Genomic DNA, 27,624 nt, shown 5'->3' on the forward strand with positions numbered 1-27,624 from the left:
TTGTTATTGGACTTCTGTGAAAATCACAGTTTGGCCATAACGAACACCTTGTTCGAACATAAGAGTGTCCATAAGTGCACGTGGCACCAGGACGCTCTAGGCCGTAGGTTGATGATCAATTTTGTAATCGTATCACCAGACCTGCGACCATATGTTCTGGACACTCGGGTAAAGAGAGGGGCTGAGCTGTCAACTGATCACCACCTGGTGGTGAGTTGGATCAGGTGGCGGGGGAGGACGCTGGACAGACCCGGTGCACCTAAACACGTAGTGAGGGTGTGCTGGGAAGAGGCCCCAGTCCACGAGACCGGGGCCTCTGCTAGACATGACCTCTGGCAGAGCTTCAACAGCATCCCGAGGGAGACTGGGGACATTGAGTCCGAATAGACTATGTTCAGCGTCTCCATTGATGAAGCTGCTGCATTGAGCTGCGGCCGCAAGGTGGTTGGTGCCTGCCGTGGTGGTAATCCCCGAACCAAATGGTGGACACCAGAGGTGAAGGGATCCACCAGGCTGAAGAAGGAGTCCTATCGGGCTTGGTTAGCCTGTGGGACTCCGGAGGCAGCCGACGGGTATCGACAGGCCAAGCAGATTGCGGCTCGGGCAGTGGCGGAAGCAAAAACTCGGGTGTGGGAGGAGTTCAAAGAGGCCATGGAAAAAGACTTTCGGACTGCATCGAAGAGATTCTGGCAAACCGTCAGGCGTCTCAGGAGGGGAAAGCGGTGCTCTACCTGCACTGTGTATAGTGCTGGCGGAGCACTGCTGACGTCGACTGAGAAAATTGTCAGGCGGTGGAAGGAATACTTCAAGGACCTCCTTAATCCCACTGACACTAGTGATGGGTCGTTCGCGAACGAAATGGCTCTTAGAGCCGGATCTTTGAAGCGAACGACGCGAGTCGTAAGGTTTTTTTTTTCTTTCTCTCACCCTCTCTCTCGCCCTTTTTTCCACTAAACTCCGCACACGCGGCCTGTACTTTGCGCTGGGCAGAGGGGGGAGGGGCGTTAGTTACACTCGCAGCAGCACAGGAACAGAGCGAGAGAGAAAGAGAGCGAGGGACAACAACATCACATTAGAAAGGTATAGTAATCATCCACTATTTTCAGTTGCAGATGATAAAGGATTCAGAAATCATGCAGGCCCATATGACAGAGAATGTGCATCTTCTTTTTGTTTCAATATTTGAATTTATATTTAATTGTGTTGTGGTTTGCGGTGTTTTGTGTTGTTTCACGTTAAATTTGTTTAAAAGGAAAAAGCTGAAAATTAAAATAGTTAAAAGTTTAAAATGTAAATAGTTGTTCTTTGTATAATATGATTTATTTATTACATTTTATGTCGAGTGAATAAATAAAGTATATTTATGGTGGCCCTTAGAGACAAAGCACGTACAAACTCCGAAACACGTAAAAACTCCAAAACGCGTAAAAACTAAGAAGCACGTACAAAAGACAACAGAAGTGCTCCAGGATGCTGGGCGCAGTGTTGAGCTTTTGTTACCTCGTGACTACACAAGCCAGGAAGTATCAACAACCGGATTTGGTGTGTGGTAGTAACAGGTAAATGATTTTTTTTTTTAAATTATTTGAATAAATATGAGTGCTTGTCTATAAATACACAAACAACACACACATGCTTTCAATTGTGTAATTTAAGTGATCTGGGTAGCTCTGTTTTGGAAGTTCAGTTAACGCTAGAAATGTGTTTTGAAGTTTGTACGTGTTTTGTCTCTAGGGGCCATATATAAACATATATAAATAAAACCACTTTTTTTTTACATTAGTAATTCCTTTTCTGCATAATTTTATATTATTGTTAATGATTAAATAATTAAAGCAACAAAACAACCTGAAGAGCTGGTTCGGAGCCGAAAGAGCCGGCTCTTTTTAGTGAGCCGAGCCGAAAGAGCCGGATCTCTAAAAAGAGCCGGAAATCCCATCACTAACTGACACATCTTCCGAGGAGGAGGCAGAGTCTGGGGATGAGGGGAATGACCCGCCAATTTCCGGGGGCGAGGTCACTGAGGCAGTTAAACAACTCCTTGGTGGCAGAGCCCCTGGTGTTGATGAGGTCTGCCCCGATTTCCTGAAGGCTCTGGACGTTGTAGGGCTGTCCTGGTTGACACGCCTCTGCAATGTTGCGTGGAGATCAGGGGCAGTACCCCTGGACTGGCAGACCGGGGTGGTGGTCCCCATCTTTAAGAAGGGAGACCGGAGGGTGTGTTCCACGTACAGGGGGATCACACTCCTCAGCCTCCCTGGGAAAGTCTATGCCAGGGTGCTGGAAAGGAGAGTTCGTCCGCTAGTCGAACCTCGGATACAGGAGAAACAATGCGGTTTTTGTCCTGGTCACGGAACACTGGACCAGCTCTTTATCCTCTCAAGGATACTTGAGGGTGCATGGGAGTTTGCCCAACCAGTCTACATGTGTTTTGTGGACTTGGAGAAGGCATTTGACCGTGTCCCTTGGGGTATCCTGTGGGAGGTGTTGCAGGAGTATGGGGTGTCTGGCCCATTGCTACGGGCCATTCGATCCGTATATAACCGTTGCAAGAGCTTGGTTCGCATTGCCGGCAATAAGTCGGACTCGTTCCCGGTGGGTGATGGGCTCCGCCAGGGCTGCCCTTTGTCACCAGTTCTGTTCATAATTTTTATGGACAGGATTTCTAGGCGCAGCCAAGTGGCGGAGGGCTTTCGCTTTGGTGGCCTCAGAATCTCATCTCTGATTTTTACGGATGATGTGGTTCTGTTGGCTTCATCGGGTGAGGGCCTCCAGCTCGCACTGGAACGGTTCGCAGCCGAGTGTGAAGCAGTGGGAATGAGCATCAGCACCTCCAAATCTGAGGCCATGGTTCTCATGAAAAGGGTGGAGTGCCCACTCCGGGTCGGGGATGAGTTCCTGCCCCAAGTGGAGGAGTTCAAGTATCTCGGGGTCTTGTTCGCGAGTGATGGGAGAAGGGAGCCAGAGATCGACAGACGGATTGGGGCTGCAGCTGCAGTAATGCGGACGCTGCACCGGTCCAACATGGTGAAGAGGGAGCTGAGTGTAAAAGCGAAGCTCTCAATTTACCGGTCGATCTACGTCCCTACCCTCACCTATGGCCATGAGCTGTGGATAGTGACCGAAAGAATGAGATCGCGGATACAAGCGGCGGAAATTAGCTTCCTCCAAAGGGTGGCTGACCTCTCCCTTAGAGATAGGGTGAGAAGTTCGGCCATCCGGGAGGGGCTCAGAGTAGAGCCGCTGCTGCTCCACATCAAAAGGAGCCAGCTGAGGTGGTTCGGGCATCTGACAAGGATGCCTCCTGGGCGCCTCCTGGGTGAGGTGTTTCGGCCATGTCCCACCGGGAGGAGGCCTCGGGGCAGACCCAGGACACGCTGGAGAGATTATATCTCTCGGCTGGCCTGGGAACGCCTTGGTGTTCCCCCGGATAAGCTGGAGGAGGTGGCTGGGGAGAGGGAGGTCTGGGCCTCTCTGCTTAGGATGCTGCCCCCGCGACCTGGCCTCGGATAAAGCGGATGAAGATGGATGGATGGATGGATGGATGTTTTATTACTTAGATATTATCTATGGTAATGAGGAATGGAGCAATTGTCTAAGTTGTTCAGTATGAGCAATGACAACCTGCATCAATACAAAATCATTCCGATCACTGTATGCTTTATTAGTTCCCTTGGCAACGTGATACCCGCAGTGAGCTACTGTAACTGCAAGGCTTCATCTGGTGATGCATTGAAAGCTCATTTAGCATGTATTACCTTAACAAGTGTGACTCACATGATGCTACTTTCAAAGGAGATGTTCAGCGAAAAAAAAAGGCAATTTTAAGATGCTTTCCATCTAAAACTGTTATTATTGTCCAGACCAGATTAGTTGCACCAGCTAGCATGGTGATGTGGCCAGGGTAAACACAGAGAACTCAGGTTTTATGTTGAACATACCTCGTTTATTAGTAGCCTTCAGCCTTCAGTTCTATTTTGAAAGTGTGGTGCGGGGCCGCTGCACGTCCTACAGTTAATAATTAGTTTACGGCTACATATTAGCACACCAAAACAACGTGTAGTAACAACATGAGGATACAACGTTTGAAACGTCAGCAGATACCATTTAGAACATAGTAACAAAGATAGGTCTGAAAAAATAACTGCCAAAATGCGGGATAACAATATAAAATAAATATAAAATATAATACACTCACCTTAAGGACATCACCAACAGCAAGGACTCCGTACTATGGCTGACGCAGGTTCTAGTGAATGTGCCCTGGGATGATATATATATCATCAAGTGTTTCGTGGCCACAAATTAGCATTTCGTGGGCACGTTATACCCATTTCGTGCCCACGAAGTAGTATTTTGTGGCCACAATTTATTTATTTTTTTGGACCATGTCATCAGAGGGGCTTCGTACTATTCTGGTATTTTAAAGAGTACTTAGCAGAAATATTAAGCAACCTAACTAATAGGGTCGCCAATCCCCAGCAAAAAAAAATAGGAACCACCCCCCACCCTCCACCTCATGATGCTTAATTAACGTAATCAACTTTAATTTGATGCAGTTTGAAAAAAAATGCACAGAAATAAATTATTTTTCAAGAATAATTAAATAGAGGAAAAAGTACTATAGCTTACTAGGGTATATTAGACTTAACAGTTACTTATAGTTATAGTTAGTTATACAGTAATGGACTTCTATACATTTTGCATCAGATTAAAACTTTGGGTGTAAAATTCAGATAATTATTTATTAAAGCAAGACATTTTAAATGAGAATAAGAAAGAAAAGTATGTCTTTGTGCCCCCTTTTCCCTGTTAATGCCCTATTGGTCCCCCTGGCTAAACTTTGCTAGATCCGCCCCTGCACAGTTACCAGCCGTCAGCTGCATAGAAAAGGATCCTGGTGTAGAAAGTAATATTAAATAAATTGTAACAACAGCTTATCAAGCTTAAACGTGCTGCTGTTGTTCAGCCGCTGGTTTCCTCTTTTCCTTTTTTCCTCTTTCTGGTGCAAAGTGGGCCAAAAACATAGAAGAGAGACGGAGTCATGACAGAAAAGCCGATAAGCTGATCATTGATCAGTTTCATGATTGAAGTAGCAGCAGGAGAGGGAGAGAGAGAGAAGAGGCAGTCACTCTATATATCAGTTGTTAAGCTTAACGCTGGAATGCTTTACAAACTTACACACATGCTTTACTTCTCTCTGGGATAACTTTCTCAGAGATGAAATGCCAGTTTGGTAGCAAGGCTACAAATACACACAGCCGCTCTATCACGTGAGCACACTGCTCCAACGTGCTACGGTTATGAGCCGAGTTACGCCATGTCACAAGTTTTGTTAGGTGCTTTTTTGATATTTAATGGATCGGATTACATTTTTTATTTCTCTCTGATATCCGATCCAGTAATTTACGTCAGTATATTAATATACGTCAGAAGCACCTGGTCGTCCCACCCACAATACCGACCATCGGCCAGGGCCTTTGGGCAGCTGCTAAGGAGGTGTTCTAGGGTCCCTCTTTCAGAGCACAGGGGACAGACAGGTGTCTCGCTCTTTCCCCACAGATGGAGGTTTGCTGGGCTTGGCAGAGTGTCGTATACTGCCTGCACTAGGAATCGGATCCGATGGAAGTCTGCCTGCATGATGTTTGCCCAGGTGACCTTACACTGCAAGGTGCTCTCCCACCTTGTCCATGCTCCCTGCCGCTTAAGGCCTACAGCCCTACAGCCCCACTTACTCGCTCCTCCTCCACACCTGCTCGGACCTCTTCCTGGAGTAGCTGGTGTCTCTCCTTTCCCTGTGCCCTGCTGACCTGGGCCTTTGGGAAGTACCCAAAGCCTGCTCCCCCTGTTGCTAAGACCCCCACCAGTGTTTTCTGCCTTAGGCGTGACTCTGCCACCTCAACTGCCTTCTCAGCCTTCCACTTTCTTCCTGTCCTTATCTCAGTACCTGCTGATGCCACCTTGCAGTCTTTAGGATCTCTTTACTGTAGAGCTTCTTGTGTGCGAGCCACCTTGGACTCTTCTGTGAGACCACTGAGGGGTAACTGCAAGCTGTTGCTTGCCCCATACAAGGCAGCGCTGGTGAGGCTGCGGGGAAGTCCCAGCCATTTACAAAGAAATCCACTGATCTTTCAAGGGATTCCACAGTAGTTATTGGAACTGTATAGACAAGCAGAGGCCACAGGAGGCCACATTAATCGGGACAGGATGGAATGCTTGTAGATCCAGGCTTAGAGTATGGTACCAACATTTGAACACAGCTCTCTGGACCCTGCGTTATGAGTCTAATCACACCAATCCCTACTTTTCCACATCAACCCAGTCTTTCAGAGGCACCTCATTTAAACTGTGTGAATAATTTACTCAACATTGGAAAAATACTTGATCAGCTTTACTGTTATGACATTAATTTAACAAAATAATACTACCGGAACTTTTCTGGTCTCATACTGAAAACGCTGAAGTCAACAAAATGTAAGACTTAGATGTGATAGACCATTAAACAGTCTGTAGCACTTACCTTAGCTTTAATGATGAACAATTTTTTGTTCTTCATCTCTTGCGCGGTCATATAATTTACCCATCCAGATTGGAAATAAATGTAACTGTCTGTAATTTAAAAGCTATCATGCTGGCAGCAGTGTAATGTAAACAAGATCTCCACAAGATCATCACTGTCACCACGTAGGAGTGCCACCTGTTCCAGGGATGTTATCAAATGGTGATAAAAGCATAGCAGTAAAATAATAGCTAGATAAATGACACAGAATATAATGGATTACATTTATAAAGTGCTTTTCTAGACACTCAAAGCACTTTACAATTCCACTATTCATTCACTCTCACATTCTGGTGGAGGCAAACCACAGTTGTAGCCACAGCTGCCCTGGGGCAGACTGACAGAAGCGAGGCTGCCATATCTCACCCCAACCAATCACAGCAGATGGCCCCGCCCCTCCCTGAGCCTGGTTCTGCTGGAGGTTTCTTCCTGTTAAAAGGGAGTTTTTCCTTCCCACTGTCGCCAAAGTGCTTGCTCATAGGGGGTATGGGGATTAGGGAAATTATTTTACTGCTATTGTTAATAACCATCATCATTACCATTTCAGTACTAACATTAATAACATAATCTACAGCATTGATATTGCATTCAGATGTTTAAACATATTGGTACCCAATTAGCCTTTATTACAGGTGCAGTTATAACCACGTTAAACTGTTGAGTTAAATCAATGATCTTAAATGCTTTTGAATGCTTGTTATAATCTTAAATGTGTATGTGCCGATTCTGAAAGGCCTAACTCTGAGTACACTCTGTGCCAAAGTAGACAGGAAGTGCAGGCTTTTGCAGAGCGTGATTGTGAAAGGTACTTTGAGGAGCTGTTGGGAGGATGCTATTTGAATAACCAGGTTATTCATTGTTATCTTTTAGTCATTTATATCTTTTTATTAAGCTTTGAAGTAGGGGCACTCATTTGATTAAAACATTTATTCAACATATTACAGATATAGTTTCAGTTAGGTTATTATGCATAGGAGAATTGGCCTCTCTTCTCATAAGACAAAGTTCGTGTGAGGTCGAGCCACATACACACACACAGTAGATAGACTCATTTATAGGTGAGAGGTTAGTCATGTTTGCTTGCAACTGCAAAATTGTCTCTGCAAAAAGAGGAACAGTTTCTTGCAGGGTGTGGGTCTGGTGTTCCAGACGAGAAGTGAAAGTCAGAATGTTGACAGGAAGCATCTGCTGTGGAGACGGAGACAATGTTCTTTTTAAACTGTGTTAAAAGTCATTGTGGTTTTGAAACCTATGTATGACCTGTATCCGTTTGACGTTGAAGGGACGTCAGTAAATTTAAGCCCTGATGGTATATAAAGCATCTGCTTATGCTCTGTAAGTCGGGGATCGGCGCTGTCTACGTACAGCAGTGGTCCCCCCACGCGTGCATTAAAATCATCGTTTGACTTCACCTGGCCGGATCAGTGTTGTTATTATGAAAGTTGATTACCTCCTCTACCCCTTCTCAATATTTGAACCCAGCAGGGGTCATATGATTGTTGGCTTTTTCTCTGTACCTATTAAGAGCCTTGAGGCTTTTGTTGTGATTTGGCACTATATAAATAAAATTGAATTGGATTGAATTGAAGTAAACTTAATGGGATAAATTAGGAATTATGTTGTGTTTCTTACAAAACACAAAAAGGGAAATGAAATCAATATCCTTAGTATCCTTATTTTCCTATTATATTGTTTTATGTTTTATTGTTTTATGTACTTTAATAATGAAGGCTTGTAGAGCAAGGCCACTTTTGACTCACAAACTAAGTGCTCAGCCAGACTGAAAAACAGGAAGTTTTAGTGCACAGGCATATTAATAGATAAGACACAGGAAAGAGGAACTTTCCATATAAGCAATGTTTGAAACTGTGTGTGACGTCTGAAGTACAGAAATAACACCATATAAGACACATGTTGAGCTAAAAATGTTAGAGATCCTGCAACTGGCATTTGAGCTGTGCAGGGGTCTCTCTCTTCTGGAAGATGATTGAATAAAAAGAAATATAAATGTTTTAACACACTATGAGTTGGTTTTCTCTGTTCTATTGTGGTGGATCATAAATTTGATTAGTTTTGGAGTTGTACATCTCTGTTCCTTACGTTTCATGTGATGCCTTTATTAATGTTTTATTTGTTGCTTTGACTGTTTTCGAATAGAATATGCAGTGGGAATATAGAGGGAGATATGTAGTGAAAGTTTTGCCTGGGTTGATTGTGCGTCGATCCATTGGTAATGCCTCAGGGCTCCAGTAGGTGGGTTCGCGTGCTTCCTCCTTCACTCAGTACAGACGAGTGAGAGTGAGAGCTGCGTGTCTGTGCCGTTCTTTCACCTCTCCTCACTATTTCCCCTGTTTAAGGTAACTGTCATGTACAAATCTGTATAAATGTGTGTTACTGTTGATTATTACGTTGTTATCATTGTTCATTGTAGCGAAAGATGTGAATTGCGGACTGTTTTTGGCTGAGAAGTTTCAGTTAATCTCTGTTACTGTGTATGCTAGTTTTCGCTATTACTCCGCCATATTGTGTGAAGAGTTTTCTGTTACTATCTGTTTAGCTTCTGAAACTCAATACAGACGAGTGAGAGTGAGAGCTGCGTGTCTGTGCCGTTCTTTCACCTCTCCTCACTATTTCCCCTGTTTAAGGGCACAACACTATCACGGGGACAAAAGAATCGGGATTAATAGGTTACAATGGAAAACTCATAATGCAGTTCTATAAACAGCAGGTAGAAGTGACTTTAGTGGCATTTTTGTCCATATTTTAAAACTTTTTTTTTCAAAACGTAAACTGAAGTCCAAACTTAGGAGCAGTCGTTTTCAATGTAGCTGGATGGTGGTAAAGGTTCAACAAGAACAAAGAATGCCGAAAAGTCAGACGCCTTGCAGAAGTTCTTGCGGAATTCAAACTGAACAGTTTATAAAGTGCAAGGAGAAGGTTTGAGAATCTTGTAACCAGTTCAGTGTCCTCTATAGTTCAGTGCAGGCTGTTTCACTCATGCAGTTTGTTTTTCAGAACCTGCACCTTCATGGATAGGTTGTTCCCATCCAACTCCATCAGCACCTTCTGAAGAAATTTAAATGTGTATTTCAGGTGCTTTGGGTACCTCAGACTGTAGATTAGTCCAAGCAGGAGGGCACACCCCTTTGCCAAGAGCTTGCAGCACAGTGCATCATTCTGTGATGACACCAATGTCCTCAAGTAAATCTGCAGAGTCTGTTCCTTGATGTCTGACAACATAGACTCTCAAAGTCAGCTGCTCCGTTTCTCTGCTTGCAAGATCCACATCCTTAAAATGAAAACAAAGGGAGAATGAAGCTAATTGCATACGGATATGTATGAACAAATGAGCCCACCTTCAATTTCCTAACCCAAATAAAACAATAAAATAACTGATCTTTTTCCTTTTTTCCTTTCCTTTTCCTTTTTCCTTTTTTCCTGTCTCACCTGGGACTCTCCACCTCCATCTGTCTCTGGATCAAGGACTTCCTGACAAATAGACCACAGTCTGTTAGACTCGGCCCCCACCTGTCCAGCACCATCACACTCAGTACCGGGTCTCCACAAGGATGTGTTCTTAGTCCCCTCTTGTTTACGCTCTACACATCCGACTGCTCCCCTACCCATCTCTCAAACACCATCATAAAGTTTGCGGATGACACCACAGTGGTTGGACTCATCTCAAGGGGGGATGAGTCGGACTACAGAGATGAGGTTAACAGATTGACTGAGTGGTGTTCAGCTAACAACCTCCAACTGAACACCACGAAAACTAAAGAACTTATTTTGGACTTCAGGAAGGGCAGAGCAGACCCGGCCCCACTCTACATTCACGGGAACTGTGTGGAGAGGGTACACTCCATGAGGTTTCTGGGCATGCAGATCTCTGATGATCTCTCCTGGACTGCAAATACCACGGCGGTGGTAAAAAAAAAAAGGCCCAGCAGCGTCTCCATTTTTTGAGAGTGCTCAGGAGGAACAACCTGGAGGAGAGGCTGCTGGTGACATTCTATAGAGCCACCATAGAGAGCATCCTAACGTACAGCATAACAACATGGTATGCAGGGTGCTCAGTTGCAGACAGGAAAGTACTGCAGAGGGTCATCAACACAGCCCAGAAGATCACTGGCTGCTCTCTGCCCAGTCTGGAGGCCATTGCAAACTCTCGGTACCTCAGCAGTACTCTCACCCCAGTAATCAACTGTTTGAACTATTACCGTCAGGCCGACGGTACAGGTCACATAAAACCAGGACAAACAGATTCAGGGATAGCTTCTTTCCCAGAGCTATCGCCGTAGTAAATAAGCACAAAACAATTGAACCTGCTTAACTATACCATACTTGCCATTGTCACTATATTATGCTGCTATTCATACTATCATTATATTATGCTGCTATCCTGTATATATTGTACTTATTATTATCTGAGTACTTCGGTTGTTTTATTGTACTTTTTATATTTTACATTTATATTTATTATTGCATTTGGCACCAAGGGAGTGGCACTCCAATTTCGTTGTACTTTGTACAATGACAATAAAGGCTATTCTATTCTATTCTATTCTAAGTTATCAAGAATTTCTTGAACAGGTCATCTGGCTTTTCATTTAAGTAGACACAGACAGCTTTTAGAACGCATTCGCGTCGAACATCAACGCTGGTATTCTGGTGGAGATAAGAACTCAATGTGAGACAAGATTTTGGTTCTTTTCCACCTCTTTTCAAAACAAAGTCAAAAATATTAACAGATGAGTGATTAGCAATGAGTAATTAAGCAATGTTTGACAACTCACATTAGTGACATTCAGTGAGCTTAATGATTGATAAGGCACTGACTCTTCTGAGTCAGATGAACAAATATATGAACATAAAACTAGAAGCTTTTCAATTTTGACAATACGTGAAAGCTTTCAATTTTACTTTAATCAATTCTAAACTGCTCAACAATATAACTTCTTAATTGTACACCTAAAAATATTAAAATTAAATAAAAGATTAGAACTGGGCAATATGGACTCAAAATCCTATCACAATATTTTCTGGTATTTATTACGATAACAATAAAAGATAACCACAACCACATCTGAGCCACTTGCATCTATTGACAGACAGAACTAGCTGACCAACATAAAATGAATGGGGAACACACAAATTGTCACTTTGATATTCAATGGAAACTTATACAAGGAGTTAAATGCATTACATATAATGTAACTGTATTACACATAATGCCGCACTATTTTATTTTATTCTATTCTATTGTGTACAGTTGTGTGCAGTATCGTATTCTTATCTTATTCCAGTGTTTTTTCTAATTTTGCTATGTAACTTTGCACTGTCCACTTCTGCTCTAACAAAACAAATTATCTTATCTTTAATGACAAAAGATAAATGCATGTCTTACACAACACGAGGTAGAATTACTTCAAACAATGTAGCAACTTTTTTGATGCATGTTTCTAAAATACACTATACATATATTTCATTCTTCAAAAGGAAAGGATTGCTGGCGCTCCCGGTGGTCATTACTGACACCAGGGAGCATGCGCAGTAGATGTTGGGAGTAATTTTAAAGCTGCAGTTCTTAGTAAGCAAGTCTCAGCTTAACATGAATCATAAAATCATAAAAAATTTTGGGAAATTACACCAAAGTGGGCCCAATAATGTTTGTTAAATGCCTGTATACTCACAAGGTAGAGTGTTAAAAAAATTACCAGACATAATTTGTTTGAAAATAAAAAATGCAGAAGTACTCCCGAAAGTGTTGGATGTTTATCATTTAGTATACATTAACCAAATTTGTCATCCTTAAATTGTTGTACTTACCAAATAATCCTCAAATGGCGATGAATTACATCCAGGCTACTGAGCACGATGCAAGTCTCGGTTGAAAATGGCGGTTGTTCAAATTTCCACATTGCACATGTGCAAACTGAAAAGTTCAGAGAGCCTATAATAATATATTATATAATCCTCTTCAAAAAAAAAAAGTGCTGTTCATTTTAAATGAACTTTTTACTTTGGATTCAATGTACTGCATTTTGTTGTATTGAAATATTGTGTTGTTAATTAAATTCAAAACAATATCCTTGTGTTTAGAGTTAAAAATCGGTGAAATTAATTTTAACACAAAACAGTTCCATAAAGCTACAAACATCAGTGTATCATTTCTTAGAGTGCAGTAACCATTGTCCTTGATGTAAATATGTAAAAACTGTATGTTTCTGTTCTGTGTCTTGTGTACTGTTTGTTTGTATATGTGTCTTTCTTGCTGCTGTTACATCCAAATTCCCCCTTGTGGGACAATTAAAGGATTATTCTATTCTGTTCTTTACTTAAAAATACATTTGTAACGGCAATGACAGTATTTACCCAGATAAATAAAAGAACAGTCATTTTGCCAACTGATTGCAGCTTTGACTTTGTGACAGGGTGTTCTTTCTACCTAAAAAAGACTTGTTATCATTCATGAGAATAATGTTCATCTTATATTTACACACTACAGCCCAACAAGTCATTTACAACAGTTTAAATTCTTACAAATTCTTCTTTTTTTTTGCAAATACGGGGAATTATTTGTTGGCGCAACACTCCTTCCATGCTATTCCTTCTCTTGCTCTCAACTAACAGGCAATCATAATTAATATTTACATCAGTCAGCTATGTCCTGAGCAGCAAACTAACTGTTATGTTCTGACAGAGCTCCTGTGTTCACTCTCACACTGAAGTCACTCAGCCTCTTAACACTTCTTAAGTCTTCTTTGTTTGTTTGGGTTTTTTTGCCTGTCCCGTTTGGATCTTTAGCCATCAGAATTGTTGTCTGAAGACCAACAAAGATGCCAAGCGGATTTATTTTACCAAGTGGATCATCATGGCCTTGCCATATTGGTCCATTTGATTGACCTTTATTATAATTATGTATTTATTTTATTTTATTTTTGGTTGCTACAAACGGGACAGACATGACTGGGGGATAGGACAGGAAGAAAGAATGAAAGAGAGGGAGAGAAAGAAAACCAGAGAGGAGAAGAGACGGTGAGAAAGGGGGGAAGGAAGAAAGAAAAACAAACAAAACACCTGGATCACCTGTATGGAGAAAAAAAAACAGAAGAGAAAGCAAACAAAAAAAGAGCAACATAATAAAAACAGCACCATCACAATAAACTAGCTAGCAGTAGATAACAGTAGATACTAAATATTAAATGTTATTGTGCAGCATGTAAGATAGACAGCGCACAATGTGCTTTGAGGCAGCAGCAGAGAAAGGTGTAGTCCGCGTCTGTGAACACTCTTGTGTACACCTGTGTGGATCAGCATGCTTGTATTCCAAAGGTTTCTCCATGTAACGATCTGCTAGGGAGGGTGGGGAGCCATAGCCCCGTCCCCCAGGGCATGAAGCAGGTATGGAGGAGATCCAGGCCCCAGATATCCAGAGGCCCCAGAGTACGAGGACCTGAGGAGGACCACCAAAAGGGGGGGAACCATGCCACCTTCCTGGGAAGAGCTGAGCTGAGCCCCAAACGAGAGGTCACCTAGCAGATACGGAGCAGAGGCCAGAGGGAGTTGCAGTGACGTGCCCGCAGGCTCTGCCGGCAGCCAGCTGTGCCAGAGAGGACCGAGCTTCAGGCCCAGAGGCCAGAGGCCTGAGGGCACCCCACCCCCCGGAAGGGGCCCAGCCGGGCCACAGGCGCCAGGCCCCGCCAATCAGCCAACAGGAATGAGTCGGTACATACATGAGCGCCCAGCCCCAGAAACCAAGAACCACCAACACACCAACACACCAATGTCTGAGGGCATCGGCCACCGGCAGGAAGTGTGGTGAGCGGATATACCTCCAAGAGCCTGAGATGTTCCCAGACAGGTTGAGTCTAAGACCCAACCTGACATATAGACACAGACGAACAGGCGCACGCGGACAAAAACGTGCATTCCCACCCCATATGCACACAAACAAATACTCGGCACTCACCTGACGTGGAGACAAACACAAATAGACACTGTACACACATGCACACTCCCCAAACATACTCTATATCCCAGGTCAAGGTACCCCTGCCCCCAGAGGGGCAAACCGTTCCTAGACCCAGGAGATGTAACCCTTCTCTCTGGGGTGGAGGCAAGCGGACCACCTCCTTATCTGCAGTAGCAGGGAGGCCCCGCATCCCAGACCCCAATCTGACGGCCAGCACCTCCTCCCAGCCCCGACGGTTAAATGAACGGGGGTGAGTGAAGACCCCAAACCTCCCTAGGCCCGCTCATATGTAGTGTTGCTATGTGCTGTTCTAAAGTGCATTTAAAACACAGGAGAGCATGGTTCCTGTTTCCTCTCAGAGAGCAGCACGGGAAAAGGTAGGCAGCTGAGGATGGGGAGGGAAGAAAGGGAGGGGTAAGCGGCCCCTCCCTGGGGCCAGCTCCCCCGCTGAACCCAGTAGACACCCTCATACTCTGCAACCCACCAGGGAAAGGGGGCCCAGGCCCATCCGGACTGGGGCCCGCAGCAGCAGCACCGCCCAGCCCCACAGAGTCCGGGGCAGCCCACCCGACCCCACCACAGAGAAAACTGCACCCACCCCATCATCCAATCATCTCCCAGACTACACAAAACAATGGACACCCTGGTTGAGTTCATTCACCACCTCTCCTATATCTCTCCCCACCTGCAGAGTGAGCTCCTGTAGAGGGGAGACTTCCTGCAAAGATGTAACAGCCTACCCAACAGTTAGAGAGCCCCCTAGTTGGGCCGATGCACCAGAGGTCCCCTGCACCGGGGCTTATTAAGCCTTTTCATTGTGTAGCTTGGTCTTTTAAATAACAGAAATTGATTGTTGTTGCTTATGAACACTGACATATGAATCATTCAAGCAAAAAAAGTCTTACAACCAGCAAATAACCCATTTATTTATAATTCTTTTTCTGAGAATTTATACAGTTCAGGTTTGCTGTGCATTGTGCCAAGATTAGATGACCTAATTATACTTTTCAATTGGATTTGGCAAAGCAGAAATATATGTGATTTTAGCTGAGACCACAATTTTATCACAATCCAGACTTGAAGAGACATTGTTGTGAACTGGTCTGTTCAGAAGAAAAAAACCCACACTGATATGATTTGAGAATAGCCTTTGTGTATCGCGAACTACAGCAAAAAGGACAAATGCTACATTGTTTACATCTTCGAGCTATTCAAATATGATTTGTGGTACAGCAGCAATTCAAAAATCTATTAGAGCAAATTATCCTCGTGGTGTTGAGCTATTTCAGAAACCACATCATGTCTACTCCTCATGCACCGTCACATAGTACATCAAATAAACTTTCTCTTACACGTAAATCTCCAGATGTTAACTGTGCCTTCTGACTTAAGATAATCACAGTAACACGATCAAGCATTAACTATTTGTAAATACGTATTAACAATGTGAAGTTGAAGATAAGACAGGGTGTAGGTAAGAAATTTACATTATTCACTTCTTGCAGTGTGAGTTGAATAAAACACAGCACACAAACAGCTTCACATTTCCAGATCAGAGAGAGAGAAATATTTACAGATCAGCTACACTACCAGTCAAAAGGTTTAGAACAACCCATTGTTTCCAGTTATTTATTGTAATTCAATTCGTTCAAGTCCAATGATCAGCTTGAAATGGTAAAAAGGGAAGTGGTGAACTACCAGAGGTTAAAAACGAAAAAAACGAAACGAACGAAACGAAAAAAAAAAAAAAGTACATTTCAGAATTATATAAAAATGCCTTTTTCAGGGAACACAAAATGGGTTAACAATTTAAAGCTGTTCTGAAGCAATGGAGGCTGATCAAGCCTTGAAAGCTGGTGCTACTAACTCCTACAGGTGTTCCAACTTTTCTGGATTACTTCCAACCCTCTGTCTGCATAAAGGCAGTGCTGGAACACACTGTGGTACCACATCCTCATGAGCATCAGTTGAACAGTACTGTACTGTGTACTGTGTGAATGGGTGATGGATGACTGGATGTGTAAACCGCTTTGGGGTCCTTAGGGACTAGTAAAGCGCTATACAAATACACGCCATTTACCATTTACTGCAGAATGCGTGCTGCTACAAAAACGGTGAGAAAAATGTAATTAACAATGGAAGAGAGACAGACCATCATAATACTTAAAAATGTAGGTCTTTCCTATTGAAAAACTGCAAAGAAAATCAAAGTGTCAGTGAGTACAGTTTCCTTTATCATCAAAAGGCACTCAAAAACTGGGGTAAACTCTGACAGGAAGAGGTCTGACAGACCCAAATCAACAACTGAATCAGAGGACAAGTTTCTGAGAGTTAACAGCTTGTGTAATTTGCAGCTAACAGGACAACAGCTTCAGCGAGGACGAGTTGCAGCAAGAAAACTGTTGCTAAGATGTCAGATTAAGACAAAGAGGCTTGCCTGGGCCATGAAACACTGCCACTGGACTACTGAAGACTGAAAGAAGGTATTATGGACTGATGAATCAAAATTCGAAATCTTCAGTTCATCACGTAGGATTTTTGTACGCTGTCGAGTAGGTGAAAGGATGGTTCCACAGTGTGTGGCGTCAAACATGGAGTAGAAAGTGTGATGGTCTGGGGCTGTTTTGCTGGATCCAGAGTCGGTGATTTGTACAGAGTGAGAGGTACCCTGAACCGAAATGGCTACCACAGAATTCTGCAGCACCATGCAGTACCCTCTGATATGCGCCTAGTTTCTCAGGGGTTCATCCTACAGCAAGATAATGACCCAAAACACAAGTCCAAGCTATGTTAGAACTCCCTCAGGAAAAAAGAAGTAGATGGTAACATGAAGTGAAAACATGGAGTGACCAGCAATGTTCCCTCTAATTTTTCACGTGTCTGAGCGAACACACAAACTCCCTGAGCGATCCCTTGGACCACTGTGAGCGACATCAGACGTGTGCACTGTGGTCACGCCAGCATCCATCCAAGTTACATCGTTTATTAAGATAATCAAATTACAGCATTTACATTTATGTTAGACTACTTTTAATTAACTGCTTTAGCCCACTTACAATGAATATTTTAAAAAAATCTTGTTCATGACCTGTGTAGTATGTTAACACTAGGGGAGACCAGGGATAGTTGTAACATTTTTGACATTTCTGTCTGTAAATTGGAGCTCTTCTAAGGTAGTGGATTCAAAATGTAATGCAAAGTATTTACATGTCTCTAGGTTTAAATCTGGGACTCTCCACCATTTGACCTTAGAACTGAAGAAGCTTCTCGGATGAGAGGTGAAACGTCTTCAAGTAACTTAAAGAAGTCCAGACGCTTTTCTTTGCAAGCTCCTTTGACTTACATGTCTCTGCTATTAAATAGTGCAGCTATTTTCTCTGCAGCACAATTACCCATTGCATGGTATGGTCTCAAACACACAGAGTGAAATGTTACAATTAACCCCATAGTCTGGGTTAGTTGTAACATATCCTGGGGTGAAATGTAACACAATGAAATAAGGGTACTGACAAAACATTAACATGTAATCTTTGTTTATTCAACACATGAATGCACTTAGAGCCATTTATGTAGCTATGTGTGTGTGACAGAATGCAGAAATCTAGCTTTTGAACATATTCCAACCCCCCAAAAAAGACAAATTATGAAATTTTCTGCAACTGAATATTTCATTAATTTTGGTTGGTCTTCCTTGAGTTTGGCCTCATTGGCTCAGTGGGCATTATAACCTACAACTCTTGCACCAATTTTGAACATAACAATGAAGCTGAAAAAATGTAGTTGTGCACCAGCATCACAATTCCATTACTTTATTTCATGGCTTACCTTGGTGTGGTTTGCAAAGTGCTTCAGAAAGATGAGGAAATCTGTTTCTTGCACCCATCCTGATTTATTTCCACTACCAGTACTTCCTACTGGTCCATCTCTGACACAGTGGTCTGCATAATGTATGTGTGGGAACACAAACAGTGGAGGAATTGTGTTGCCAATGGCATTAACCGCATATACAAAGGTGACCAGTGAACCTCTCTCTGCTGATGTCGTTGCCCCAACTTGTTTAATATAAGTTAAAGTAGTAGTGTGGTAAGTTGTAACATCTGCATTATTGTTACAACTAACCCAGACTGTTGCTGTTACAACTGACCCAGACTCCTATAGCCATGAACTAGCTAACATTACAGCCAACGGCTAAAACATTAGCACTAAAGACCTACACAGAATATATCCCCATAGACATACAAATAACACAATTTAAGTTTGATGAGTTTAACTGCAAAGCAGATAATGCTATTAGAAATTGAAATAAAGTAGAAAAACCTACTTTTTGGCATACAAATTACTTTTTTTCGTGTTAAATTGTCTGTGTTTGACAAAATGTGCTGATTTTTCACATGTGATAACAGAACTGAGTTGGGCATGCACAGGATGAATCACATCATTTGAAACTTAGCCCTGATTGGAGAAATTGGAAGTGTTACAACTGACCCACGTTACAACTATCCCCGGTCTCCCCTACTGGAAGTAAAAATAACTTGAACTCCAATTTCGAAAACACAACTTTCTTTTTTCTTTCTTTTTTAAAATAAAGCTCTGACTTGTCTTATGAGTCTGAGTCTGTGGTCTGGGAGAGAGTCTGTAACTCTGTCTGCAAAATACAGTAAATAAAGACCAATGTTGGGCAGTTAATTATATAGTTACTTCTTCAAAAAAGTTACTGAGTTTGGCAAACAACAAAGTTTTTTGCAGCTATTTTTTATAAATGCAGCCAATGCATTTTTAAATAAACGTTTCAAGCTATTTACAGAACAATCAGCTGTTCTGCATCAAATCTGATGCCACACAAATTATTTGTGCCACTCCGCCATCACTCCTAAAACTTCCCCCCGTTTCTTAACAACTAGATGCCACGTTGCCATATCATTTTTTGATTGGTCGACATGGTACTTTTTTGGACGAATAAGAAAGGGCGGGGAGGGGGGGGTGGAGTTTGTTTTTGCTCACAGGTTTTCGAGCCTTTTTTCTTATAAAACGCAGTTTTTACAGTTTCTTCCCGCAGTAAATATAAACAACGATATTATTCAGGAAGAAAACCAAACATTGCAGATATTTTTATCATAACTCTGGTTTTACGTGGCCGATCAACACAATTTAAAAACTGGTATAAAGTCCACACTTTTTCCGTCACTTGTTCCGTCTGTCCTGCTCACATCTCCAATGGTTGTACATGTTGTCATTAACGTGGCTTCACTCCACATCAGCCACGCCGCTTTGCTAGCTAAAACACCAGTGTCGGCACATAAGGACGCTGTCATAGCCTGTCAACCACGTTGATTATCGCATCATTGTCTGGACTATGGGATAAGGTGGCATCGTTTTGATCCCATACGGGAGCAGCCAGTCACTTACTGACTAACACTGCAAAACAGAATTGTTAAAGTTTTAATTTTAATTTCAAATCAGGTTAGATTTTTTGTGCGCAACGCAGATTTTTTTCTGTGCAGAGACCGTGCCAGCAGTGCGCAATTGCGCACGCGCGCAGCTTAGAGGGAACATTGGTGACCAGCACAGTCTCCAGACTTAAACCCCATCAAGTTGCTTTGGGATGAACTGGACAGAAGAGTGAAAGCAAAGCAGCCTACAAGTGCCAACATTTATGGGAACGTCTGCAATGTATAACTTTCTGAAGAATATTTGATTTGTATTGTAGAAAGAATGCTGCGGGTGTGTTCAGCTGTTATATCTGCCAAAGGTGGTTACTTTGATGAGTCAAAAGTTTAGAATACACTTTGTTCCATAAATTTATTTCTATGATTTCTTTTTTAACTCTAACTGCTTATTTGTACTATGCTTTCATTTCAGAGTGCAATGACACATTGGACTGCATATTAGGGTGTTCTAAATGTTTTACTTTTATACAACTCTTACATCAATCATAAAAAAAAAATGAATACATAAAATTAAGTAACATCAGCTAAAGAAAGGCTTGCTATACAAACTTGTTTTTTGCTCCACTTAAAGAGGAAATGGTCACATGAAGTTTATATTTACACCAACAGAAAAGAGGTCTGTTTAATTTAAAGGTAATTTACATGGATTTCACTTAAATTGAGTTAAATACAATTTATACAGATGTCTTTCAACAGCAGACAATCAGTGAATCCTGATCGTGTTTTCAGTTTGTCTATTAAAAAAGCTCTGGAATGGAGGATCAGTTTGTGTGGTTCACAACTCACAAGGCAAGTAAGTTCTTACAAACAGCTGAACCTGAAGCTCCAACACAAAAACACTCACTGACTCTGAGATCAGAGATCAGAAATTCATGTATGTTTGTAACACAGTTTGACTTTGTGTCAGTAAATCTCATGAACAGCCTGAAGATGAATAAACTGTAGTTCAGAGTCACTGACAGACAGCACAGACACACACTGTTGGTCTGAGTCTGAACATGATGATCATCAGAGATGTTTGACCTCTGCTGGATGTTCAGGAGAGTTCTAATTCATCTTCAGAGGCTGTCCAGCTTCTTGATCATTATCAGTGTTAGAAACACATTGTTTTATTTTCCAGATCAAAAAACCAAAAAGAAGAAGAAGAAGAAGCACAACAAGAACTGACAGACTGACTATCAGTGCCACATATCCATCCACTGTGTCTCCTCCTGGTTGACCTGCAGGTGAGAAACAGGTGTGAAGTCTCAGGTAGGTGATGAGTGAAGAACAGAACAGAATCAATTTCTTTGTCTAGTAGATTAGGTTAAGAAAGAAAAAAAAGAATAAAAAATGACATGTTGGACACTGGGCATTTGAAGTATTTCAATACTGCAGAAGCATACACTGGCTGATAAGAGAATTTATGTTAATGGGGGAAAATGCCATTTAAATTTCCACAGGGTCATGAGTAGTGTTAAATTGAAATACATTTTTGAGACATTGAAAGGTAAAATAATTTGAAGTTTTTTAAAATGTACATCTTTAATGAGACTAAAACTCAGCTGTACACAGTTAGGAGTTAACTTGTATATATATTTTTTTGCAGTTTTTATTTATATAATTTTTTTGGTATTTTTTTAAAGATGGTGGCTAGTTTTGTTTTGATCATGTAGTCTATGTTGTTCTTCGCTGCACTGTACAGCATACACCACATTGTTAAGTTTGTGTTTAGGAGTGTTGTCTTTGAGATGAACCAGTTTCTGTCTGAGTGTGTTGCTGGGTCTGAAGTACACCGGGATGTCATGTTTGGAGAAAACTCTCCTGAGTTTTTCTGATACACCGGCTACATAGGGGATGACAATGTTGTTGCGTCTGTCCTTCTTATCCTCCCTCGCTGGTGTCTGATCTTCTTTTCTGTGCCTCTTTGCTGACTTTATGAATGCCCAATTAGGATAACCACATGTTTTAAGAGCTTCCTTTACATGTGTGTGTTATTTTTCTTTCACCTCTTTCTGCACTCTAAACTAAAAATATCAACAACTCTAGACTACCAGCCACAAAGACAACAGCTGGAGAAACATCTGTCTACCTCTGACATCCACCAGCTCATCCATACAACAAACACACATCAACAACCAGGAAGCAGCTTCACCTCTGATCACACACACACTCAACTCAATACTCACTCACCTGGAGGAACACTCAGGTAGATGATGCTGATGAGCTCCCATGAGCGTGTTTCCTCCATGAAGACACGGCACATGTATGTTCCACTATCAGCCGTGTACGCATCCTTCAGAATCAAAGACACGTCTCCATCCTTCATCTGTCTGTCCTGCAGATCCACCCGGTCCTTAAAAGATGGATGCTGTTTGGCTGAATCAAAGTGACCGTCCAAGTACAAAAGCACATTTTCTTCTTCCAGGTCAGCTCTGCTCCACTTTACAACTATGATGTTGTTGTTTGGAGCTCGACATGTCAGAGTGACGTTCTGTCCAGACTCAGCTGTGATGATCTTTGGGTCTGAAAGAGTAAACAACACAGAGCAGAGAGGTTAAAGGTCAAAGTACAACTGCTCATTAAATATTTTGTTTATTTCCTTTGACATTTGAGTTTTTAGTCATGTTGGATTTAATGAACCTCTGAACATCCAGCAGGTCACCAGTGACCCACTGAGGGGGAATTTTAGTCTCATGCTAAACATGCAAAGTGTCAGAAACTACAAGATGTTAGCTTCCACAGAACAACAACATGTGCTGATAATAAGTGAACATAATGTGTGAGAGAAAGCAGCCTCTCATTATAAGACACTGTGAGTCTCTGCATGATCGTGGCTCAAGAGTTGGCAGTTTGTTTTGTAATCGGTTGCCGATTCGGCTCCGACAGTCTCGGTCGTTGTGTCCTTGGGCAAGACTCTTCACCCGTTGCCTACTGGTGGTGGTCAGAGGGCCCGGTGGCGCCAGTGTCCGGCAGCGTCGCCTCTGTCTGTGCGCCCCAGGGTGGCGGCTGTGGTTACAATGTAGCTGCCATCACCAGTGTGTGAATGTGTGGATGACTGGATGTGTAAAGCGCTTTGGGGTCCTTGGGGACTAGAAAAGCGCTATACAAATACAGACCATTTACCATGTTAAGTGTCCACCCAGCCTCCTGACAACAAAACAAATTAAATAAACTCATTTTAGTTTCTAACAGTTAAATCTCACCTGCACAGACAAACACGAGCATCAAAGTCAAGCAGAGCGAGGCGGTCCCAGCAGACATGTCCGCGTTACCTTTACAGGCGATCCAACACTTACATGGTTATAAATGTCTGCGTCGGTTATTTTCAGCGAATAACAAAAGCTGAGTTTTCAAACTTGACCTCATGAGATTAAATTAAACATTTAAATAGATTACAGGTGAAAGTCACTGACTGTGAGAATATGTCTCTCAGTCGCTCACTAAACTTCAAACCGATCAGTTTGTTAAGGAAGTCACGGTATAGTGACGTTTGGTAGGCGGGACTGTATGACAATAAGAAATACGTTTGTTATCATAAGAGTTTAATATAAAGACGTTCAGCAGGTTCAGTTCATTAATATACATTATAAATAATATGAGAGATATTTTGTTGAACTAAGTACAAAATCGGTGCAGACCGCAGAAGCTAGACTGGAGGAAGGTATGAAGTGCATTCAAGGCTCCTTCAATTACAGGTTAACTGGTTTTTACCTTAACTTTATTATATCATTATTATTATATTGATTATATTAACATTCTCCGCGTTCCAGATGTTGGACCCGCAGATTCTCATTTTCGCAGATCGTGTTAGCGTGTCATGCTGTTTAACAGCATTTAGGATCCTGGCTGTGCTCAGTCAGAGTAACAGTAATATCTATATGGGCACGTCACTAAAGACTAAAGAGGCTTAAATACAGGGAACTAAGGAGCCCCGCAAGGGACATTGGAGAAAAAATAAATAAAGATGAACTTTTGCGAGATCTCGCACAGCCACACTTCAACAACCCCACCCATGCTTCCAGTGTGGCGTTTAATTGCTTCCTAGTCCATTACGCAATGTAAAACCGATATGCAACATGTAGTCCATATTACACTCTTTTAAAAAGAGAACTGCAACCACACACTGCTGTGTAATGATTAGAAAAAGGAAACAAAGCAACGAAAATGATTCTGGAATTTTTCACAAAGGTTGTTTTATTTTATGCCAAAACAAAACCAGCTCCTAACACTCTTCTGTTTCACCCTCACCAGTTAATCTGAAACACTGGATCTGTTCCTGTATAATTGTCTTTCTCTGTGTGTGTTAACCCAAGTCAGTATTTATTAATGGACTTTATAACCATCTACTAGAGAGCCCCTTCAGACCAACCCATATATATGGTGCCGATTACCTAAATATAACAGCCATTCGATGGACTGAAACATTAAATGCTGCATCCTCCATAGTATATACATTTTTATACAGTGATGTCATTTTCAAGTCCTTTTGGATGCTGACCAATGGTGAGACAGGTTATGTTTGTGTTGTTCTGTGGAGATCATTCAACAACTGAACATGTTAAACAACACTGAGACCTGCTTTATATGTCACCGCTTCAGTTATGACGCACACAGTCCAGCCTACTAAACGACCGTGACTTCCTTAAGAGAGACGCTGAATCACAAGTGTTTTCGCGACCGACTGAAAGACAGATTTCTTATAGTAGTTAGTGAATTTAATTTATATTTGAACCTTTGATTTAATATCAGGTTTTAAAATCAAATTTCAAGCGAGTACCCGAATCTGTTTCAGACTTAGTCGTTTAAACAAACTAAGAGTCAGATCAGCAGAACTCGAGAACACGGAAATGTCTGCTGTAACTGCGTCACCGTACTGGACTTTGCTGTTTGTCGTGTTTGTTTCTGCAGGTGAGATTTAACGAGGAATAAGGAGTATGAGTCTGGTTTATATTTGAATAATATTTATTACTTGTGAGTTATCTTCGTATGGATTCAGTTTGTCTGTGTGTGAAGGAGACACGAGGCTGGGTGGACACTTGCTTTCTCTCACACATTATGTTCATATGAAGCTAACATCTTGTAGTTTCTGACACTTTGCATGTTTAGCATGAGGCCAACATGACTAAAAACTCAAATGTCAAAGAAAATAAACAAAATATTTAAAGTCAATCATTCTGATCATAATTGTACTTTGAACTTTAACCTCTCTGCTCTGTGTTGTTTCCTCTTTCAGATCAGAAAATCATCCCAGCAAAGTCTGGACAGGACGTCACTCTGACATGTCGAGCTCCAAACAACAAAATCAAATTTCTACACTGGAGCAGCCGAGATGACCTGGGAGTTAAATATGTCCTTTTGTACCAGGATGGTCACTTTTTTCCAGATAACCAGCATCCATCTTTTAAGAACCGGGTGGATCTGCAGGACAGACAGATGAAGGATGGAGACGTGTCTTTGATTCTGAAGAATGTGACGATTAATGATGCTGAAACATACGAGTGTCGTGTCTTCATGGAAGAAACTCACTCATGGGAGCTCATCAGCATCATCTACCTGATTGTTGATCCTCCAGGTGAGTGAGTAGAGTTGAGTGTGTGTGTGATCAGAGGTGAAGCTGCTTCCTGGTTGTTGATGTGTGTTTGTTGTATGGATGAGCTGGTGGATGTCAGAGGTAGACAGATGTTTCTCCAGCTGTTGTCTTTGTGGCTGGTAGTCTAGAGTTGTAGAGCAGCATTGTTTGGGTAAGGTTAGAGCAGAAACAAAGACATTTATGAATCCGTCTCTTCTTCTCTTGCTCTCTAACTCGTCTGTAAACATGTGTGGGGAAACTCAATGTTAAAGCCTACAGCTGGAGGGGGAGGGGAGGGGTGAAGCTGGTGGTTGTGAGTCTGTGAAAGTGAATCCTGCCGGTGCCATAGCTGTGAAAACGTACTTAGTGCAGACACAAAACGTCCATCAGCTTCAAAGTGTGACAGAAAAATGTCCACATGGTGACTGATGGATGAGAGAGGTCCCATTTTTGTTGTTGTGCACAAATCATTGAACAACACAAACACTTAGAGCTGCTTTCAGTGCTGCCTGCTTTGTTACTGCACACATTTCTGATGGTCCTACAGTCCAACGTAGCAAACATCTCCCTGAAGCCTCTTCTTAGAGACCAAAGGTTGGATCAGAGCGAGCAGCTGAAAGGACACATCTATGAATGCAGTCAGACACTTTCTCACAACCTCACACTTCATCTGATCACATTTAGACTCAGGTTTAAAGTCTGATTCAGTTATCCACCAACAATCAAACTAATGGTTTCATCAGCAGAAATAACTGGCCAATCTGCTCTAACTGCATCACTTTGGTTCATATGTTAATAATATTTCCTAAAGATTTCTTTTTATATGGATTCAGTTTGTCTGTGTGTGTGAAGGAGACATGAAGCTGGGTGGAGTTGACATCTGTAATCCAGCTGTGACAGAGACAAAGAAGTGTAATGTGTGTGTCAGTGTGATGTGTTGTAGTTTCAGGAGTCAGTATGCAGCTACAAAGCTTTTTGTTCAGTGTATACAAACAGCTGTAGCTCCATAAAGGCAGCAGAGACTCACAGTGTCTTATAATGAGAGGCTGCTTTCTCTCACACATTATGTTCACTTATTATCAGCACATGTTGTTGTTCTGTGGAAGCTAACATCTTGTAGTTTCTGACACTTTGCATGTTTAGCATGAGGCTAAAATTCCCCCTCAGTGGGTCACTGGTGACCTGGTGGATGTTCAGAGGTTCATTAAATCCAACATGACTAAAAACTCAAATGTCAAAGGAAATAAACAAAATATTTAAAGTCAATCATTCTGATCATAATTGTACTTTGACCTTTAACCTCTCTGCTCTGTGTTGTTTCCTCTTTCAGTCCAGAAGATCATCACAGCTGAGTCTGGACAGGACGTCACTCTGACATGTCGAGCTCCAAGCAACAACATCAAATTTCTACATTGGAGCCGAGATGACCTTGGAGATAAATATGTCCTTTTGTACAGAGATGGCCACTTTGATCCAGGTAACAAGCATCCATCTTTTGTGAACCGGGTGGATCTGCAGGACAGACAGATGAAGGATGGAGACGTGTCTTTGATTCTGAAGAATGTGACAATTAATGACACTGGAACATACGAGTGTCATGTCTACATGGAAGAAAGATACTCATTGAAGATTCCCAGCATCATCAAGCTGATTGTTGTTCCTCCAGGTGAGTGAGTAGAGTTGAGTGTGTGTGTGATCAGAGGTGAAGCTGCTTCCTGGTTGTTGATGTTTGTTTGTTGTATGGATGAGCTGGTGGATGTCAGAGGTAGACAGATGTTTCTCCAGCTGTTATCTTTGTGGCTGGTAGTCTAGAGTTGTAGAGCAGCATTGTTTGGGTAAGGTTAGAGCAGAAACAAAGACATTTATGAATCCGTCTCTTCTTCTCTTGCTCTCTAACTCGTCTGTAAACATCATCTCAGCTTTAAACTCAGATTTAGAATCTGATTCTGTTGTTCACCGGCAGTGAAACTACAGGCATCATCAGCAGAAACAGTTGGCCAGTCTGCTTCAACTGCTTGATTCTGTTTCATTTGTTAATAACATTTATTAAAGATTTATTCTTATACAGATTCAGTTTGTCTGTGTGTGTGAAGGA

At 42.0% G+C, this 27,624-nt stretch overlaps 3 protein-coding genes across 3 annotated transcripts in view; 1 reads left to right on the forward strand and 2 right to left on the reverse strand.

Moving 5' to 3' along the window:
• The window catches only part of LOC148103302 (polymeric immunoglobulin receptor-like), a 796,664-nt gene that overhangs the window by 420,835 nt on the left and 348,205 nt on the right, over window positions 1-27,624 (reverse strand). The gene's annotated exons all lie outside the window — the stretch shown is intronic.
• LOC118456030 (cell adhesion molecule DSCAM-like) overlaps window positions 1-27,624 on the forward strand; it is a 533,233-nt gene that overhangs the window by 128,801 nt on the left and 376,808 nt on the right. The window contains exons 6-7 of the mRNA XM_087831802.1: window positions 25,194-25,532; window positions 26,860-27,195. Of these exons, the coding sequence (XP_087687928.1) occupies window positions 25,194-25,532; window positions 26,860-27,195 (675 nt within the window). The remainder of the gene's footprint in view (window positions 1-25,193; window positions 25,533-26,859; window positions 27,196-27,624) is intronic.
• Window positions 20,563-23,424, reverse strand: LOC102796442 (programmed cell death 1 ligand 1-like). Its single transcript, XM_035916418.2, has 3 exons — window positions 23,164-23,424; window positions 22,151-22,483; window positions 20,563-21,198 (listed from the first exon to the last, which is right to left on the reverse strand). The coding sequence occupies exons 1-3, from the start codon at window positions 23,219-23,221 to the stop codon at window positions 21,026-21,028; spliced, it is 564 nt and encodes a 187-aa protein (XP_035772311.2). The 5' UTR covers window positions 23,222-23,424; the 3' UTR covers window positions 20,563-21,025.

The sequence above is a fragment of the Neolamprologus brichardi genome, chromosome 3 (assembly GCF_056152115.1).
Source record: "Neolamprologus brichardi isolate AB-2024 chromosome 3, ASM5615211v1, whole genome shotgun sequence".
NCBI lineage: Eukaryota > Metazoa > Chordata > Actinopteri > Cichliformes > Cichlidae > Neolamprologus > Neolamprologus brichardi.